General features: G+C 38.6%; 1 protein-coding gene across 3 annotated transcripts in view; it reads left to right on the top strand.

The window, feature by feature from the left end:
- LOC123515064 overlaps nt 1–21,222 on the top strand; it is a 40,282-nt gene extending 19,060 nt beyond the window's left edge. The window contains exons 2-14 of one of the 3 annotated variants that reach the window (XM_045273459.1): nt 1,884–3,606; nt 4,152–4,269; nt 4,467–4,600; nt 4,787–5,471; nt 6,838–6,955; nt 7,082–7,706; nt 10,646–10,823; nt 11,180–11,339; nt 13,363–13,501; nt 14,190–14,318; nt 14,458–14,580; nt 19,963–20,107; nt 20,490–21,222. In XM_045273459.1, the coding sequence (XP_045129394.1) occupies nt 1,886–3,606; nt 4,152–4,269; nt 4,467–4,600; nt 4,787–5,471; nt 6,838–6,955; nt 7,082–7,706; nt 10,646–10,823; nt 11,180–11,339; nt 13,363–13,501; nt 14,190–14,318; nt 14,458–14,580; nt 19,963–20,107; nt 20,490–20,963 (4,749 nt within the window). In that variant the 5' untranslated portion in view covers nt 1,884–1,885 and the 3' untranslated portion in view covers nt 20,964–21,222. Of the gene's footprint in view, nt 1–1,883; nt 3,607–4,151; nt 4,270–4,466; nt 4,601–4,786; nt 5,472–6,837; nt 6,956–7,081; nt 7,707–10,645; nt 10,824–11,179; nt 11,340–13,362; nt 13,502–14,189; nt 14,319–14,457; nt 14,581–19,962; nt 20,108–20,442 lie in introns of all 3 variants that reach the window. The other 2 variants (XM_045273461.1, XM_045273460.1) reach the window with 2 other exon arrangements.
- The last annotated feature ends 1,193 nt before the right edge of the window (nt 21,223–22,415 follow it).

The raw sequence follows: 22,415 nt of genomic DNA on the forward strand, positions 1-22,415 counted from the left end.
GATGAAGACCATCAATTAAGGCAAGCACCGATTCACGGAGGGATAATGTGTTTAAACAAGTGGTGAATAGGTAATCAGAAGTGAAAATGAGGAATTTCCCAGGACTGAAGCGGAAAGAAAGTAATTATGCGGCAGAGGTATTTGCACTCTCGAAGATGGGCTGTCGGGTAAAAGCGTTGGTCACAATGGGGAGTGAAAACAGCTTCTGTCGTCATTTCCTGACATGCAACACCTGTCATCCCTCTCTTCCGCCTTACCTAACGAAAGTGAATACATATGCAACCTCTTGATTATCATTTATTCATTTATATATTTATCTTTATTTTTTTTCTATATATGCCTCTGGTTACAAGTTATGCCTGAGTGCTTTCATATTGCTTCCTTTGGATAAATGTGTACAGTTAACGGTGAGGTGGTACACTGTGTTTTCTTTCTTCTTTTTCTCTCATTTCATGTAGTCAATTAAAACATACACGCTCTCACGTACACACATCTCTCTCTCTCTCTCTCTCTCTCTCTCACACACACACACACACACACACACACACACACACACACACCAAAGGCTCGTGGGAGCATGCTCGTGGCTGCATCGTCCGTGACCTGGTCTCGATGCTGAAATATAGTGCTTGCAAGGCGTGTACTGGTCCGACTCTGAACGAGTTAGCCCTACGCAAGATATGAGGGTGTACTGTGGGAGACGGACACTTTGCCGACTTGAAGTTTTTCATACCCTGACATTGTTTTTTCGATTGATAAATATCCTCTTTTTAAAAATTGCCTTCTGGGCATTTCTTTTCTTCCTCCTGCATTGGCGATATGTCCTTTCACTCAAGTCTTTCCTATACACTCCTCTTCCCTACTGTCACACTGTTGAGCTGCCGTCCCACCTCTGAAACTAGCGCCAATATTAAATTGAGCGTTGCAGTGTTAGTCTAGGTATTGCTGTTGAATATTTGCCAGAGCTCACAACTCATTTAGGTTTCATAATTCAGTTCAAACTGTGGCACACTCACGATTCTCGCACGGTACTCAAGTGCATCGTCAAAATAAGTAAAAACAATACTTATGAAAACTATATGTACGGACATTAGTACATGTGCTATATATATATATATATATATATATATATATATATATATATATATATATATATATATATATATATATATATATATATATATATATATATATATATATATATATATATATATATATATATATATATATATATATATATATATATATATATATATATATATATATATATATATATATATATATATATATATATATATATATATATATATATATATATATATATATATATATATATATATATATATATATATATATATATATATATATATATATATATATATATATATATATTGGGTGTAGAAGGAGAACTTAGCATTAGCATATATATATATATATATATATATATATATATATATATATATATATATATATATATATATATATATATATATATATATATATTGGGTGTAGAAGGAGAACTTAGCATTTGTTGTAATAAAGATCAGCTCATGACATAAATTACCTGGTTGACTCATTCGGAAAATAAAAAATCTCAGGTAAGTAGATTTGCCATATTAGTATGAAACTGTACAGTTTCCTTTTTTTAATAACTTTTCTTTGTACGGTATAGATATTTCTCACTCAATTCCGTTCCGGTTCAACAAACAGTGCTGCAATAATCACTGCTTGATATCATCACTTCAAATTCTATTGCAATATATTTACTACATAAAATAAATAAGTCACCGACAGGCATGTCTATCTTTGTTCAGTTTGTTTTTCTCAGTGCCTCTTCATTACTTTGCACTTTCTTTGACAAGCATATCGTAATCTTATTTCAGCAATGAATCGAAGCATCGCAGTAGTGGTGTACGCGGTGGTCGCCTCGTCATGGTGTGCACGGATGGCGTGGGCAGCAAAGGAAGGCGAGGTGCAGCTCTCCAATTCAGGGCACGTTGACTTTAATCATCCCATTGACGAACCTTTGGTCATGTCGACCCTCACGGTCGGTGATGATCGCAAAAAAATTCTCATCATAAACAGAGAGAGAGAAAGTGATTTTGAAAGAGAAAGGAGAAGGAGAATGGAAATTGCTAGGGAACGAGAGAAAGAAAGTGATTTTGAAAGAGAGAGAAGGAGAATAGAAAGTGCTAGAGAACAAGAGCGTGAAAGAAACAATGAAAGAAAAGAACAAATCAATACGACGGACCAGTTGGTCTTGAACAGACGCACCAGTGCCGATTTGGAAAGAAGGAGGGAGCGTGTACGTCAAGAAGAAATTGCCCGTGAAATTCATAAGGCCGAGGAAAGGAAAAGGAAAATTTTGCAAGAAATGGCTAGACATGACTCATTAGAAAGCAAACCTAGTTCAGTACATGATAATAGGGAACGTAATTTGAGTCAATATGATTCACGGAGACATGTTGATCGAGCATTAAGAGAAGGTGATGCCCTTGAAAGAGTTGAGCGTCATCGTGTGAGAGACACTTTGCGTGAGAGCTGGGGTGATGGCAGGGCAGACTCAGCATTTGAAGAGGTACAGCGGCCCCGTCACCGTGGTACCATTCGCAGGAAACCGCCCATTCTTATCATCGAACAAGTTCCGGTGAGGTACTCTGGGCCTGCTGACCATGGTGATTATCCTCAGACACATTTCAAGAAACCTCAGCTGAATGGACACAGGAACCCTGAAACGTGGTACGAAGAGTCCTCTCTGCCCGGGAATGGCCATGATTTCGAGGACCCAAATCGAGGAAAACCATTTATAGACCGACGTGCACCTGACAGGCCAGTTGCTTTGCCTCGCCCAGATACGGCGTACACTGACCGTCGCCCAGATCGTCCTGATTATCCTTATAAATACGATGAAATTCACATAACTATTCCCGGCGACTCAACAGAACACCAAGCTGAACTAGTGAACCCAGACCACATTGATCACACTCTCCACGTGTTTCCGACAGATGATCTTCCCGAAGGCCAAGGTTCCCCTGCAGCTAGTATAGTGCGTAGCCCATCGCTTGGTCTGCGGGTTCCTCACGTCCTTCACCATCACATTCCGAGCCTTGGCGTAGGTGGTAACGCAGGCCACGCACAGCTGGCGTTGGAGCAGGCATTAATTGCTGAGCAGGCGCTACAAGCACAGGCTATTCAAGCAGGTCAAATCAAACAAGCAGCTGTAGCAGCTCAATTAGCAGGTCACGTTGCAGCACAACACCTTACAGCACAGAAGGTTGCGGCACAAAAAGTTGCCGCCCAAATCATTGCCGCTGGCAGTGCATCAGCAAACCGTAAGGCAACACAACTAAGCCAGATCCTTGCAGGAGACGCAGCCGTCAAAGCTGCAATCAAAACTAAACTTGAACACGAAGTAGGACATCGTTTGAAGAAATTGCTATCGCATAAAGCAGCTGGGGCAGTGTTCCCTGGGCCAGGAGTGGAGACGGAGCTGGGTCAAGCTGCAGTGGCTGCTCTGGCAGCAAACAGTTTCCACCAGCACCAAATTTCTTCTGCGAACATAAATCAGTTACGGGAGGAGCTTATACACAGGCTGACTCTCCTTAAGTAAGTTTGTCAGTACTGTTCATGCCTTGTGTTTAAATTATACACACACACACACACACACACACACACACACACACACACATATATATATATATATATATATATATATATATATATATATATATATATATATATATATATATATATATATATATATATATATATATATATATATATATATATATATATATATATATATATATATATATATATATATATATATATATATATATATATATATATATATATATATATATATATATATATATATATATATATATATATATATATATATATATATATATATATATATATATATATATATATATATATATATATATATATATATATATATATATATATATATATATATATATATATATATATATATATATATATATATATATATCCTTCCTTGTTCACTTGTTTATATTCTATATTTATGTCAACGTTACTTTTAGTAGGTAATCATAAAATGCACTATTATTTTATTCATACAATCAACATGAAAGTGGCAAACAAATGAACGTAAACACATTTCACAGACCATATTTTGAGAAAAGCAGCTCAGGATTCGCTGTGCCTCGAGTTATTCCAAACTTGCCCAGCGGGACGCATCTCACTCCGCTGCAAGCAGAGGCTCTTCCAAAGATCACACTACAGGTAGGTTATATGACGCCATTTCTCTCGTGCTAGCACGAATGTTAAAAGTTCTCTCTCTCTCTCTCTCTCTCTCTCTCTCTCTCTCTCTCTCTCTCTCTCTCTCTCTCTCTCTCTCTCTCTCGTCGTATGTATCTTTTATATGATAAAGAACATCAAAAGATTAAAAACATATAAAAAGAAGAAAAAACTTTCTTAAGGTTCCAAATGAAGTAGTGAAGCCAACGTCGCTGCACATTCATGATTTGGATGAGCTGCGCCCCCCACTCAGCTCTGACTACGTAGAGTACCTGCTGAATCTTCCTGACGACCTTTTTCTCGTGGTCACCAATCTGTGAGTTCCATCTTCCTGCTGTGCCCATCTTTCTATTTAAAAGCTTTTTGACCATCACGAATAATGAAATACGTAATGTTGACACTTAATTGTGTTAAATATCCTGCTTCAAGTATTGATACAAAGAAAAGAAAAAAATCCGTCAGTGTCCATAAATACTGTAGCTGATATGAATTTCTCTTGCAGATCCAAGTCACAATTCCTGATGGCATTGTTCCCACGCCTCTACAGGGGTTCCACTCATCACCTGTCCTCCCCCACCACACCCAGCGCTTCCTATCATCCTCCTGTCTACTCGTCCTCCACCACGCCGGTGATCCCTAACGATTCCAGTGATAGCCACCGATTGCATCCACCTTCTAGTTCCTACGGGCCTCCTCCTGTGAGTCCTCCCACCCATACAACTCTTCATCCCTTCACGCCCACATACACATATGAACCTTCTTGCTCTTTATTGCCAGTTACTCCATTGCCATCACCACACAAGATTAACGTCAACAGATTATTTCGGGGCCTCACTGTCGCAGGATTTCATATGAGTGAGGCGCCGGTGGTCAATCGCTCCATCTCCACAATACTCTTTACCTCCACCACACTGCCTCCACCGTTGCCTTCCACTTTAGGCTTTGGTGAACCTAAACCGTCATCCATTATTGGACCGAGTGACCTTTGTGGAGATTGTGGCAATAAGCATGGTCATCAGCATCACCACAAGCACGAGCAGCGTAACCAACGGAAGCATAGTCATACTCACAACACTGGTAGCAACGAAGACGACACGAGCGGCCACCAGCAAATCTATCACCACCACGTTCACCACCACGTCCACACTCTGGAGTCCGGCTCTCCTGCCCCGTCACCATCCACCACTGTAAGGTTTAAATGGTTTGCATCGTGCTGTCTTAGGTACATAAATTCGCGATTTGTCTATTCCATCAAGGTGTCAGACTGTCAGCATAGGTGATGAATCTTCATCATTGCACTAATACGACAAGTATCGAAACAGGAACTTGCTCCTCTGTCGTTAAGCTCTAAAACCTTTACGCATTTCAATTATTATAGATAAAGAATTTAAATTAGGTATGGTAGTGTCCGGTAAGACTGACAAAAAATGGCACTTGAATAAGAGAATGAATGGAAAGGAGAGGTGGTATAAACATACATACTCGTAATGAAGTCACGTCAACGACAAACCCGGAGCGGTTCGACGGCTGAAACGAAAGAAGCTTCGTTTAAGCAGATGACACAACGGTGTTAGGCGATGCAGCCGTTACTTGCAATAACCTTAGAATAACAATAATGAAATAATTTATCAGAGAATTTGCACACACACACACACACACACACACACACACACACACACATTATAGTACACGTATTATATATATATATATATATATATATATATATATATATATATATATATATATATATATATATATATATATATATATATATATATATATATATATATATATATATATATATATATATATATATATATATATATATATATATATATATATATATATATATATATATATATATATATATATATATATATATATATATATATATATATATATATATATATATATATATATATATATATATATATATATATATATATATTTTTTTTTTTTTTTTTTTTTATACTCTTCATTATTAACGTTGACCGAAATCAACAAAGATGAAATTGTAAACAGCATTGCAATGGATATGTACGAGTATTAAAAATCAACAAAATTCTGGCTCACTCTGATGCCCTTCAAACACCAACCAAAATATCCTTCACCAGTTCCGCTCCACGTATGTCCACTACCACTTTCTGATTCCATACCAGATCTCTTCCATCAGTGACCGCCACCCTTCCTGCCTTCACTTGTATTCATTTCTAAGTTAGCTTAGAATTTTATTTATTTACCTTTTTCAATCATAACTTCATATATAATTTCAATAAAGTCATCATTTATACTTTGTGGTCTTGTCACATAGGTTCTACGTACATGTGCAACATACTCAACGCACCGTGCAATCCTTAATCTTGATAATCAATCTATTTTTTTTTTTCTAACATCTTAGAAACAAGATACAAAAAACTCATCATAAAACTTCATGCTTATTTTCTAAGTCAAGTGAACAGCTAGCTCATTTGTGAAATACTAAGGCTAAAGAGAATAACAGGAAGATAACAATGATCACTAGATCCTTATATTTTTGTTCTATTTTGCTCTTAGGCTCCCTCCCACAGCAGCTCCTACGAAAGTAAGCCGAGCCACCACAGCACGCATGGGCACTTATTGAAGTCTAAGGGACTAACTCCCCGAGACAAGGCAGACTCTTCATTTCGCCCTGGTAATTCTGTTTGCATGTAACTGTATATGACTGACAGTTCAGATATCTAATAACATATGAGTGGCTGAACAGGTAATTCTTAATATCCACTTATTCACATCATCCACGTATTTTGTTCTTCCTCAGAAGGGCCGATCGTGGTGTCAACTACTGCTCCGCCAGTCTTGACTGGAGTAGGTCTTCGGCCCCACGGTAGCCAGCAGCAGTTCATCACACCCATATCTCTCCCAAGCCATCACCAGTTATCCCCTTTGCCTGTCACTCCCTTATTCTCTACCACAACTCCATCTGCCCTACTTACTTCATCGTACACGTCTTACACCCCAACAACCTCACACAGGAATATCCCATCCAAAGCACCTAGCTTGCCCATCAATTCATTTAAGCCAGGCATTTCCATCAGTCATAGTCATTCACTCCAAGGCGGATTTTCTCCCTCAGTCCCGTATTTTGCCCACAAGCCCCAGGGAACTAGCACAATACAGCCTCCTTTTACTACCATCCACCCCTTTAGTGTCGGCACTACTACACCAGGGCCGCACATCCCATCCTCCATTACTCCTATCTTCGGCACTGCATCCAAGCCCACGGTGCCAACCAACTCGCCAACGTTTACCGTCACTGAGATCCCAGCCACAACAGATTCCAGCACCATATTCGTCTTGCATCCCCGCGTTCCTCTCAACGGCCAGTTCCCTCCACTTGGTGATGGCGTCCCAGGGTATGAGAAATCGCTGCCAGATGATTCAATGTGAGTGTTTATGAAGTGTTTCTTATAATTTCATACTTGCTACCCATGAATATATATATATATATATATATATATATATATATATATATATATATATATATATATATATATATATATATATATATATATATATATATATATATATATATATATATATATATATATATATATATATATATATATATATATATATATATATATATATATATATATATATATATATATATATATATATATATATATATATATATATATATATATATATATATATATATATATATATATATATATATATATATATATATATATATATATATATATATATATATATATATATATATATATATATATATATATATATATATATATATATATATATATATATATATATATATATATATATATATATATATATATATATATATATATATATATATATATATATATATATATATATATATATATATATATATATATATATATATATATATATATATATATATATATATATATATATATATATATATATATATATATATATATATATATATATATATATATATATATATATATATATATATATATATATATATATATATATATATATATATATATATATATATATATATATATATATATATATATATATATATATATATATATATATATATATATATATATATATATATATATATATATATATATATATATATATATATATATATATATATATATATATATATATATATATATATATATATATATATATATATATATATATATATATATATATATATATATATATATATATATATATTCTTCAACTTGCCAAGCACTCCTTCATAAAAAGAAAATGTCAAAATTTTTCAAACTCCAACTCCCTTCGAGACTTCTGGCATCTAGCCAAAAACATCTCTAATAACTTTACTTCTTCATCTTTCCCTCCTTTATTTCATCCTGATGGCACCACTGCCATCTCTTCTGTCTCTAAAGCTGAACTCTTCTCTCAAACCTTTGCTAACAACTCCACCTTGAATGATCCTGGGCTTGTCCCTCCCTATATTTCATGCCTACAATTAAAGTTCTTCGTAATGATGTTTTCCATGCCCTCGTTGGCCTAAACCCTCGGAAGGCTTATGGACCTGATGGGGTCCCTCCTATTGTTCTCAAAAACTGTGCTTCCGTGCTTGCACCTTGCCTGGCCAAACTCTTTCAACTATGTCTATCGACTTCTACCTTTCCTTCTTGCTGGAAGTTTGCCTACATTCAGCCTGTTCCTAAAAAGGGTGACCGTTCTAACCCCTCAAACTACCGTCCTATAGCTTTAATCTCTTGCTTGTCTAAAGTTTTTAATCTATCCTGAATAGGAAGATTCTCAAACAATATCTGTCACTTCACAATCTTCTCTGATCGCCAGTATGGCTTCCGTCAAGGTCGCTCTACTGGTGATCTTCTGGCTTTCCTTACTGAGTCTTGGTCATCCTCTTTTAGAGATTTCGGTGAAACTTTTGCTGTCGCGTTAGACATATCAAAAGCTTTTGATAGAGTCTGGCACAAAGCTTTCATTTCAAAACTGCCCTCCTACGGTTTCTATCCTTCTCTCTGCAACTTTATCTCAAGTTTCCTTTCCGACCGTTCTATTGCAGCCGTGGTAGACGGCCACTGTTCTTCTCCTAAATCTATTAACAGTGGTGTTCCTCAGGGTTCTGTCCTGTCACCAACTCTCTTTCTATTATTCATTAATGATCTTCTTAACCAAACTTCTTGCCCTATCCACTCCTACGCTGATGATACCACCTACATCTTTCTACGTCCTTTCAGAGACGACCAACCCTTCAGGAAGTCAACAGATCACGCAGGGACGCCACAGAACGCTTGATCTTTCTAAGATTTCTGATTGGGGCAGAGAAAACTTAGTAGTTTTCAATGCCTCAAAAACTCAATTCCTCCATCTATCAACTCGACACAACCTTCCAGACAACTATCCCCCTCTTCTTCAATGACGCTCAGCTTTCCCCCTCTTCCACACTGAATATTCTCGGTCTGTCCTTTACTCATAATCTAAACTGGAAACTTCACATCACATCTCTTGCTAAAACAACTTCTACGAAGTTAGGCGTTCTGAGACGTCTCCGCCGGTTTTTCTCGCCCCTCCAACTAACTCTGTACAAGGGCCTTATCTGTCCTTGTATAGAGTACTCTTCGCATGTTTGGGGGTTTCACTCACACATTTCGTTAGGTAGGGTGGAATCAAAAGCTTTTCGTCTCATCAACTCCCCTCCTCTAACTGACTGCTTTCAGCCTCTTTATTACCACCGGAATGTTGCATCTTTTGTTATCTTTTATCGCTGTTTTCATGCTAACTGCTCTACTGATCTTGCTAACTGCTTGCCTCTTCTCCTCCTGCGGCCTCGCTGCACAAGGCTTTCTTATTCCTCTCACCCCTATTCTGTTAAACTCTCTAATACAAGAATTAACCAGTACTTTCAGTCATTCATACCTTTCTCTGGTAAACTCTGGAACTCCCTGCCTGTTTCTGTATTTACATGTTCCTACGACTTGACTTTTTTTAAGAAGGAGGTTTCAAGACACTTGTCCCTCACTTCTGTATAGCTCTTATGAACTTTAAGGGAACTGGCATCCCAGTGGGATTTTTTTCCACTTTTTGTTGCCGTTGGCAAGTTTTATCTCCTGTATGATATATATATATATATATATATATATATATATATATATATATATATATATATATATATATATATATATATATATATATAATAGTTCAGAGTACAATTGTCACTTATATGCAGTACAATTCTAAAAACAACATGCATTATTTGTTTATCTGTCAAGTTTGCCTAATAATATCTTTTGTTATAAGTAGGCTTGGCATGTTGCCTTATAGTTAACTGGTATTACTGTAACAATCATTGCAAAAGGGAGGATACTGATTCGAACAATAGCGACACGACTGACACGTCCCTGGAGAGACTAACATTGGCGTCTAAGGAAGGAAGTGACTTGGATCGTGTCCCAGGCACCGATTCCAACGACGACGACCACATCCTCTCCCCATTTAACAGAAGGAAAGGAAATGCGACCGACGTCACGCGAGAGGTAAGGCAAATATTGTCTCGCTTTGTGGGGACAAAGAGGGAGAGATGGGTGAAGCAGATAACGGGCGTATCACGAGAAAGTTGAGAGAATGAAAGGGAATGAGAGGATGTGCGAAAGAAAACAACGTCTAACAATGGAGCGAAAGTGAGAGGATATGAAAAACTAAAATTACAACACGAATTAGTAAGAAAATACTGGATCTCGATGGATTGACGTTATAAAAGCAGATTGAGCAAACTTAACAGAATGTCCACATGTGTGCAAAATTCCAGGCACGTAATTCCCTGACACTCAGCAGCTCAGCAACACCAGAACGGTATATTGTTCTGCTGATCAAGGCGGTGTGCTCCTTTCAGACTTCTCAGAACACAAGTACTGCCACGTCACCTTCAGCGACCAACCCAGTGGCTCAAAAGAAATACCCCGTGCCTCAGCTAGTGGGCGTGGATGGCTTGCCTCTTGTACCTCCCCAGCCGGGACTCCTCGGGCACACATTCGGTTCGTTTCCCTTCCAAGGTGAGAAGCATTTTCTTATTATTGTGAACACAGACTGTTCAGTATTTCTTAACGTCTCAATGTCGTAGCTTTAGTGGTGAGTCCCACAAACTTTATTTACTTACCTTTGTTGGCTGCCGGTCTGTCCTGGAGCATTCAAGGAAAATTTCATGTTATCACACCACCGGTTCCTTATTAGTTCAGCGTCTGCCTATCTGGATGTATTCTTCGGGGCTGAGGTGACCACGGGTTGAGCTGACTGTGTGCCGATTCAACCTATAGTCCTCAGTTTGCCTTGTCTTCTTGTACTGTTTGTAGCTTACCGTTATGCTACACTAATTTTTCGTCTCATATTCTATAATATCTGTTTATCTATTTATTTATCTGTTTTTGTCAGTCCGTTGTCATTAATCCAAACATGTTTTTAGCAAATAAATCAGGCCTAATACAGATACACTCTGTACAGGGGAATATCTTATCGTTTCGAGATGCAAAACCTGATAATATTTCTCCCTTCAAATAATGACATCAACCTTATCCCTGAGACTTGTATTCTAGAAATGACAAGCCACATATAAGTTCCCTCTCAGTTCCCCTCTCTATTCCTTTTTTTTTTTTTTTTTTTTTTCTTTCTTCACTTAAGAGAGCATTTGTTGTAATGAAAAGGTTTTTCGTGCAATGAGTGGAATATACTCGTACATGTCTTCTTGCTTAGTTTATGAAGAATGTATAAACTGAAATTTCCACGCCTTAGAAAGAGAGTTTGTCTTAAGTATATCCAATAAATTTTCTTTCTTTCCTGTGAAAACCATGTATTCATCATTTTCTATTAAGAAGTACGTGACAGTCCTGGCTATCAGTATGCTCCAAAGGGGCCTCAAGGTGTTACGAGCACTACAACAAGCTTTGTTTCTTCTCTCTTCTGGCTGAACAGTTGATCCATCCTCTCATGAAACTCTTTCCTCTTACCACAGATTTTACATGTAAGATTTTTTAATTACTTTATCAGTTAGCGTCACACAAAGCTAAATTAAAAAAAGATGAATTGATAAATAATGGTAACAACAACATCAACAGCAATAACATTAATAATAATAATAATAATAATAATAATAATAATAATAATAATAATAATAATAATAACAATAATAATAACAATAATAAAGCAGGTGACTCCGGCTATACGAAAGGGTTAGTTTCCTGAAAACTCTTTCGTATAGCGAAAATTCGTATAGGGAATAACTAAAGCAATACAAAAATAGGAGTTACGTTCCCAGACATTAATAATGATAACATAAAGAGTATCAACAAGAAAACAAAATACTACGTTATCCACACCAGGTCCTCAACATGACTGTCGTCACATGTCATATGGACTGACACTGATATTATTCTTGTTTTCTTGTCGATGTTAGCGTAAGTCAGCTTAATGGAAGCCTAATTGTTAAGATGACTGAATTTTTTTACACACACACACATACACACACACACACACACACACACACACACACACACACACACACACACACACACACACACACACACACACACACGCACAGTCATACACACACACACACACACACACACACACACACACACACACACACACACACACACACACAGATTTGTGTGTGTGTGTGTGTGTGTGTGTGTGTGTGTGTATATATATATATATATATATATATATATATATATATATATATATATATATATATATATATATATATAAGATGGAAGCGGCAGGAATTTCATGGAATAATCATTTCGTAATCGAAGATGAAGCAATCGTGGCTTTTACAATAAATAGATCAGCTTATCCTTCTGTAATTTACTATAATTTTCTATTTCTTCTCTTCTGAAACTATGACGTAGTATACTTTCATTTATTTTTTCCATTCTCGTACGACGATATACTAAAGTGGATTGACAATAATTAATCGAAGAATATTATTAAAGTATATTTCTTACTTGTTTATTTTTGTTTGGAAAAAATAATTAATACACTTCATGTACATACTTCCAATGCTACAAAAATAATTTGCAGGGAGCGGGCAGTTAGCTGATGACAGGCGCCCCCTGACCGACGAGGAGTTACAGCTACCGGCTTACCTAAAGGAAACTCCACCTTGCGCCAGCGTCCCCACCAACAAGTCGTTCTGCCTCATGCCGCATGGATATCCGAGGTGAGATACTGGATCAGATTCTCAAGCGTTTTGAGGTCTTATCTCTAATATATTATCATAGTGTGAAATATAGATTAGTGTTTTCATGATGCTGATGATAGGATAACAAAGATTCTATATAATCAATAGAAAAAGAAAGAAACAATCATCGTGAAAATTCTCCTCTGTGGCCTTTGAAAAGAGTTCTAATGAGCCCAAAACGTAATACAAGAAAACAAATCAATGCGGTGTTGTTTTCACACAAGTGGATGTAAGTTCAAAGCCTTCACAGAAACAAACACTCGAGACACACCTCAGTACTAATGCAACCTGATGATAGACTGTGGAGGGACTGTTGCTGATGCCATCACACAGTTAAATGCAGAAACGACTTTGCTTGAACATTTTTGCTACTGAGAATAAACTCATATCTAGAAAACTTAGCTGAAAGTGTACCTTGTCAAAAAATATAACCGATTAGAATGGTAATTAATATTGAGACATGATAAGTAAATGAAAACTTCGATCATAATGATACAAAACTTTAACAAAAAGGAAAGGTGCAGGCTTCTGCAGAAATGAAAGGCGTGAGTTTAGAAGCACAAATCCTGATGGCAATAGAAGAGATTTCACTTGAACCTGAGAGGGCATTTTAAAGCTAAGGGGAAGGGGAAAACCTCTTTTTATAAAGACGTTTTCTTTATTTCAGTGAGCTGTCATCATATATAATAAGAGCATTCAGCGAAGAGCTGACTGAAATGTGGAAGATCCTCTCGCAGATAAAATCTTTACCTCCAGACACTTCCCAAGGCGTGGCTGGGCCGGGCGTCAACACTAGGTAACTCGCCCTCTTCGTGATTTCTTCGTCCACTTTACTCAACCGGAATCATTTGTTTCGTTGCCTTACTGGATTCTTTGCAGATTATTAGTACTCAAAAGTTGCTAATCCGAATCTCAACTTTTTTTTCTTTCTATAGTGCAGAGTGTGAACCTGAGGAGAAATCAGTGGAGCTCAGCTGGTCTCGTGACGTCCTGGGTAACTGGTTCGTCATTTTACAAACGGAGCCCTTCACCCAACCAGCTGAGGTCACGACTTGCAGGTAAGACACCTAATATCACTACAGTATTGTCTCTCTGAACCAGGGTAACTATACTGTAATGTCTTGCCAAACATTATGCTCACCGAGTGGGAAATCGAGTTAGATAAACAGGATAAATGAATAAATAAGTGAATAAAATAACAATAATAGTATTAATAATAATAATAATAATAATAATAATAATAATAAAAATAATAATAATAATAATAATAATAATGATAAGAAGAACAAGAACAAGAAGAAGAAGAAGAATGAATAAGTAGATATGAATAAATAAAAAGATTCTGATATAAAAAAAAAAAAAAACATTTCCCTCTAAGCATACCTGAATGTGTGTTCTCCCATCATCTGGATGTTATGTATTCCTTCTCTTTTCATTTGTTTTCTCTCTTTCTCTCTTTATTTTTACATTCATATAAGAAATGGCCTGGTGGTGTGACGATTCGCATCATCGATTCGCAACCAATAAGTCGTCTGGTGAAGGTTCTTGTCTTGACAGAGATGTCATGAGTTTGTTTCTTTTTATGCACAGCCCCTGAGTCCTTTGCTGACTTATATGTACTCTGATTTCACCATCATATATAGGCCAGGTGCACACGAGACACTTTTTATGGTCAGTGGCCTCCACAAAAAAATGGTCCAAATAGAACACACATATTTCTATTGATGCATACACACGGGCCATTTCCTTGTGGCCACCAAAAAATAGTGGTGAGAAGTAGCGGGAGGGTCCATTTTTCCGACCACTCAACTGTGGTCGCCCACAGCAGACCGCGATGGAAACCGTTATTTCCAATGGCAGGATGCACACGAGCCACTTTTAGTTACCGCCACCTTGTCACCCGCGTCACAGAGTCAACTATTCCTACCGTGAGCGAAGAGGGTGGAAGAGACATGTTGGAGTTGTTTGACTGTGAAACACTGATTGCACAGGACCAGAAAAGGCCAGGATTTTATGATTTTCAGCTGAAGGAATACACCGATAAGAATATTAAAGAAAAATTGTGGACAGAAGAGTGTGAGGCTGCGGTCACCCACTGAAGTAATCATTCGCCTGGAGAAAGAAATGAAAAAGATAACACAATATACTTTATTGAAAGAAAAAAAAATGTTCATCAGTAAATTTTATGTTACACCTGCCTGCTTGTCTGTGTTTGTCAGTCTTTCTGTTTCTTTGTATGTTAGTATGTATGCATGTCTATTCTAAGTGTGTGTTTTTATCTATGCGTGTATGTGTTAACGTGTGTGTTTTATATATAATATGTAAGTGTGCATGTGCGTTACCTGTGTGTGTGTGTGTGTGTGTGTGTGTGTGTGTGTGTGTAATTCACTGTTTGATCTGCTGCAGTCTCTGACGAGACAGCCAGACGTTACCCTACGGAACGAGCTCAGAGCTCATTATTTCCGATCTTGGGATAGGTCTGAGACCAGGCACACACCACACACCGGGACAACAAGGTCACAACTCCTCGATTTACATCCCGTACCTACTCACTGCTAGGTGAACAGGGGGCTACACGTGAAAGGAGACACACCCAAATATCTCCACCCGGCCAGGGAATCGAACCCGGTCATCTGGCTTGTGAAGCCAGCGCTCTAACCACTGAGCTACCGGGCCGTGTGTGTGTGTGTGTGTGTGTGTGTGTGTGTGTGTGTGTTTATTTTTTCTTATTATTCACGGTCGTCTGCTGGTCACCCAGCCAGTCTTCATCATCACGAAGCGAGCTCAGAGCTTATAGACCGATCTTCGGGCAGGACTAACACCACACCACACTCCACACGCCGGAAAAGCGAGCCCACAACACCTCGAATTACATCCCGTACCTACGTGCTGCTAAGTGAACAGGAGCTACACATTATGAGACTTGCCCATTTGCCTCGCCGCACCTGCATGGGACTCGAACCCGGGCATTCTCGGTTGTGAGCCGAGTGTGCTAACTACTACACTACGCGATGTGTGTGTGTGTGTGTGTGTGTGTGTGTGTGTGTGTGTGTGTGTGTGTTTTGTGTAAGAGAGGAGGACTGGCCAAAGGCAACAAAAAATATAATGAAAAAAAGGCCCATTCATTTGCTTGTCTTCTTATAGCGCCGATGAAATTAGCCAAGGGATAGGGACAAATGTCTTGGAACCTCCCTCTTGAATGTAGTCAAGTCATAGGAAGTTGGAAATACAGGTACAGGCAGGGAGTTCCAGAGTTTACCAGAGAAAGGTATGAATGATTGAGAGTACTGGTTAACTCTTGCGTTAAAAAATTGGACAGAACAGGTGAGAGGACGAGGAAAGCCTTGCGCAGCAAGACCGCAATAGGAGAGGAGGCATGAAGTTAGCAAGATCAAAAGAGTAGCTAGCGTGAAAATAACGATAAAAGATATCAAGAGATGCAACATTACGGCAGTGAAAAAGAGGTTGAAGAGTCAGTTTTAGGAAAGGAATCGATGAGACGAAAAATAAGCTTTAGATTCCACCCTATCTAATAAAACTGTGTGAGTGGGACCCCCCCAAACCTGCGAAGAGTACTCCATATAAAGGCGGATAAGGTCCTTGTACAGAGTTACCAGTTGGGGAGGCGAGAAAACCTGCCGGAGACGCCTCAGAATGCCTAACTTCATACAAGCTGTTTTAACAAGAGATGAGATGTGAAGTTTCCAGTTTAGATTAGGAGTAAAGGATACACCGAAGATATTCAGTGTAGAAGAGGGGGACAGCTGAGTGTCACTGAAGAAGAACGGATAGTTGTCTGAAAGGTTGTGTCGAGTTGATAGATGGAGGAATTGAATTTTTGAGACATTGAATACTACTACGTTTTCTCTGCCCCAATCAGAAATATTAGAAAGATCAGAAGTTAGGCGTTCTGTGGCGCCCTTGCGTGATTTCTTGACTTCCTGAAGGGTTGGTCGTCTCTGAAAAAAAAAACGTGGAAAAGTGTAGAGTGGTATCATCAGCGTAAGAGTGAATAGGACAAGAAGTTTGGTTAAAGAAATCATTAATGAATAATAGGAAGAGAGTGGGTGATATGACAGAACTCGGAGGAACATCACTGTTGATAGATTTAGGAGAAGAACAGTGGCCGTCTACCACAGCAGCAATAGAACAGTCGGAGAGGAAACTTGAGATGAAGTTGCAGAGAGAGAAGGATAGAAACCGTAGGAGGGTAGTTATGAGATCAATATTAACGCTTTGTGCCAAACTCTATTAAAAACTTTTCATGTCTAACGCGACAGCAAAAATTTCACCGAAATCTCTAAAAGAGGATGATCAAGACTCAGTAAGGAAAGTCAGAAGATCACTAGTAGAGCGGCCTTTACGGAGGCCATACTGGCGATCAGATAGAAGATTGTGAAGTGACAGATGAGATTAAAAAACTTTATACAAGCAAAAGATTAAAACTATGGGACGGTAGTTTGAGGGATTAGAATGGTCACCCTTTTTAAAACAGGTTAAATGTAGGCGAACTTCCTGCAAGAAAGAAGGAAGAAGTCGATAGATAGAGTTTGAAGAGTTTGACCAGGCAAGATGCAAGCACGGAAGCACAGTTTTTGAGAACGAAAGGAGGGACCACATCAGGTCCATAAACCTTCCGAGGGTTTAGGCCAGCGAGGGTAGGAAAAACATCATTACGAAGAATTTTTAATTGATGGCATGAAATAGTCAGAGGGAGGAGGAGAAGGAGGAACAAGCCCAGAATCATCCAAGGTAGAGTTATTAGCAAAGCTTTTCAGAGAAGAGTTCAGGTTTAGAGAAAGAAGTGATGGCAATGGTGCCATCAGGATTAAATAAAGAAGGGAAAGATAAAGAAGTAAAGTAAAGTTATTGGAGATGATTTTAGCCATATGCCAGAAGTCCCGAGGGGAGTTGGATCTTGACAGATTTTGACATTTTCTATTTATGAAGGAGTGCTTGGCGTGTTGAAGAACAGACTTGGCATGATTCCGGGCAGAGATATAAAGTGCGTGAGATTCAGGAGATGGAAGGCTCAAGTACCTTTTGTGGGCAACCTCTCTATCATGTACAAAACGAGAACAGGCTGAGTTAAACCAAGGTTTAGAAAGTTTAGGTGTCACCTCTGTTATGCGTTCAACACACAGAGATGGTCCTTGACATGGAAACAGTAATCATTCTAGGGAAAATCACCATAATACCTCCTCAGAGACAAAACGCCAGAGGTATCTTGAGAATGGATTGGAAAAACATGACAACATACATATATAAGGTTGTGATCGGAGGAGCCTAACGGAGAAGATAAAGTAACAGCATAAGCAGAAGGATTATAGGAAAGGAAAAGTCAAGAATGTTGGGCGTATCTCCACGACGGTCAGGAATACAAGTAGGGTGTTGCACCAGTTGCTCTAGGTCATGGAGGATAGCAAAGTTGGAGGTTAGTTCACCAGGATGGTCAGTGAAGGGAGAGGAAAGCCAAAGTTGGTGGTGAACATTGAAATCTCCAAAGATGGAGATCTCCTTGAAAGATAGAGGGACAGAATATGCTCCACTTTGGAAGTTAAATAGTCAAAGAATTTAATATAGTCAGAGGAGGTAGGGGAGAGATAGACAGCACTACATCAGGCTCGGAGTCCCCGAGGCTGATGTAGGACAGTAGGAGTCGTCATTTTTTTTTTTTTTTTAAGTGAAGGGTGTGTGTGTGTGTGTGTGTGTGTGTGTGTGTGTGTGTGTGTGTGTGTGTGTAAGAAGTGTTTGTAGTTTTGTGTGAAGGGGGAGACTTGTCTTTAGAGGGCAGGCTGTGACTGCCTCCTTGAGTTGTGGGACACAGGGAAGTGTTCAGCGAGTTAACAGCTAGCTTTGATGGTGAATTCACATCACCCCTTGAACTGATCCAGACCAGAACTGGGCAGACCAGGACCCATCCTGGTCAGAATTAGTGCTATTCAACCTCGCTGTGGGTATATCATCGTTTCGGTAGGTGTCTACTACCTCCTTCTGTGTGTGTGTGTGTGTGTGTGTGTGTGTGTGTGTGTGTGTGTGTGTGTGTGTGAGTGGGTGGGTGGGTGGATGGGTGTGTGTGTGTGTGTGTGTGTGTGTGTGTGTGTGTGTGTGTGTGTGTGTGTGTGTGTGTGTGTGTGTGGGCGCGTGTGTTTTTATATATTATATAATATTTTTCTCTTATTATATAATGACATTGACTTATCAGTGGCCGCTTTACCTAATGGCTCGTGTGCGAGGTACACCTACTCACCACTTTTCGTGGCGATCTTTTTTTGTGGCTGCCACTTTTTCGTTGCGGCCACTGATCACAAAAAGATGTCTCGTTTGCACCCAGCCTTAGGAGGCATTTCTTATCACATAGAAACGATTTTATTTTAGGATTGGTTAAGTTAGCGCTTATAGTAGTGGTTAACAGATTTATTTGCTTGTTTTACATTTAGTGCTGCTGCTCGCTTGAAAGGCTGCCGCCCGCTTCTTAGACCACGTCCGCTCCTTGCCCTGCAGCCTTCAGACCCTGAGCCTCGTCCTTTCCTCCTTGAGTTTCCTTTGCCAGTGGCCTGCGTCTTCCCTGAATCTCGACCGCGTGTAAGGACAGACTCGTCTATCTAAAGATTAGTTTCTTAAGGTTATTAGATGTGACACGAAATAATTAATTTCTTAGCAAAGAACAGTACGTTGTTATATAGCACACCTAAAGATGAAAGAATCTTAATGAAATTCTACTCTTGTTTTTCATAAAGGATATCTAGAAATTTTAACACTCTCTCACTTATCACGAATATATATAAACACGTTTAGAACATGATTGCTAATTTGTCTATTACTACTGATCTATATTCCTAGAATTATTTCATCATTGCTTCGCGTTTGCCATGCTAAACGGATTCTTGATTTATTTCTACATTTTCCCTTCCGAATAGAGACCACATAAGAATATTGGGTGACAAGATGCACCGTTCCACCTCAGGTCTTCACTGCCTTTGATGTTGTGACTTCTATGGACTCACCAGCGACTCCACCTTTCCCAGACTATGACCTAGACGACCAGGGCAGCGACGTAGTTTTTCGCCTGGCCGACAGCTCTATAAAAGTACCGCCTAGTAATGAATACAAACCCTCATATTCAGCTGACACATCATTATTCAAAATGCAGCGACATGCACATCATCACTTGACACTACCACCCATCCCCAAAACCACCAGCATACCCTGGACGTCACGGACATTTTCACACATTTCACTTTCTTTGCGTCCAGATACGTTAGCAGATGTGGAAGATGATGTCCTCGCTGACGTAATTCTAACACATAACGGAATGACAGACGCTGCTTTACCCACATCAGGCGACATTCTACTTATGCCGACTCAAGCAGTCATCTTTTCTTCAATCATTTTGACACTTGCCCAAATACAATCCCGATGTCAACTTTTGAGAAACTGAGTTTCAAGAAGCCATATTTTTTTTCTCTTTACTACATACATTCCAATTATTATTTGTTATGAGAATTCAATCAGCAAGGAAAACAGCTGCAAAAGTAACAACAATAACGACTACAACAGCAAATAAAAACTGCCTCTACTGTTATTACTTGCTACCCCTGCTGCTGCTGCTGCTACTATTACTACAGCTATAACTACAACTACAACTACTACCGCTACTACTACTACTACTACTACTACTACTACTACTACTACTACTACTACTAATAATACTATCATTACAATATCAACAACATTATCAACGACAATGAAAACAACAACAACAACAACAACTACTACTACTACTACTACTACTACTACTACTACCTACTACCGCTATTATTTTAATATTACTAAGACTACCACCACCACCAATAAAAAAAAATCTACAACAATAGTAATGGCAAAGAAAATTAAAGCAACTATAGCAATGAAAAATGCCTTCCCTCCAACCTTCATGCGTTTTTTGTGCCTCCTGATGACAGGAGATAGCTATATGTGGTGCACATTCATTGAGCAGTGTGACCCTTCAAGAAATTTTGTTATCATGAGAATAAAGCAAAGAAAGGGATTTGATTGTGCTTCATTTACCTTTAGCACTCAACATGCTTCATCTTGAGAACTCAGTATTAACGCTCTCGAGCAAATGATGTGTACAAATTTGTTCTATCACTTCATATTATAGTGTCTTCTTATGTTCATCTGTGTATCTCCAAGTGATGTTGTGTTACTATAATTGTTCTTAATGCATTTGGATTAAGGTCCAGCGGTTCACTCTGTCATAGGTCCATAAAGGCACCATAGCAACTCCTGCTTATGAAAATAAAAGTTTATTTTCACACACACATACACACACACACACACACACACACGGCCCGGTAGCTCAGTGGTTAGAGCGCTGGCTTCACAAGCCAGATGACCGGGGTTCGATTCCCCGGCCGGGTGGAGATATTTGGGTGTGTCTCCTTTCACGTGTAGCCCCTGTTCACCTAGCAGTGAGTAGGTACGGGATGTAAATCGAGGAGTTGTGACCTTGTTGTCCCGGTGTGTGGTGTGTGCCTGGTCTCAGGCCTATCCGAAGATCGGAAATAATGAGCTCTAAGCTCGTTCCGTAGGGTAACGTCTGGCTGTGTCATCAGAGACTGCAGCAGATCAAACAGTGAATTACACACACACACGTGCGCGCGTGCGCGCGCGCCAGAAATTACAAGGTTGTTTTAGAAAATGATGGAAATACTCTTGATTTGATATTTAAGGATGATGATTTATTTGTAGAGAATATTAAGATTGGAAACCCGCTGCGGAAAAGTGACCGTTGCTGTGTGCAGTTCAAGTGTAGTATAGAACCACAGAAGGAAGAGTATAAAAAACATGTGTACTTAGATGAACAAGCAAACTGTAGTAAAGTGGGTAA

Source organism: Portunus trituberculatus, chromosome 38, assembly GCF_017591435.1.
Source record: "Portunus trituberculatus isolate SZX2019 chromosome 38, ASM1759143v1, whole genome shotgun sequence".
Taxonomy (NCBI): Eukaryota; Metazoa; Arthropoda; class Malacostraca; order Decapoda; family Portunidae; genus Portunus; species Portunus trituberculatus.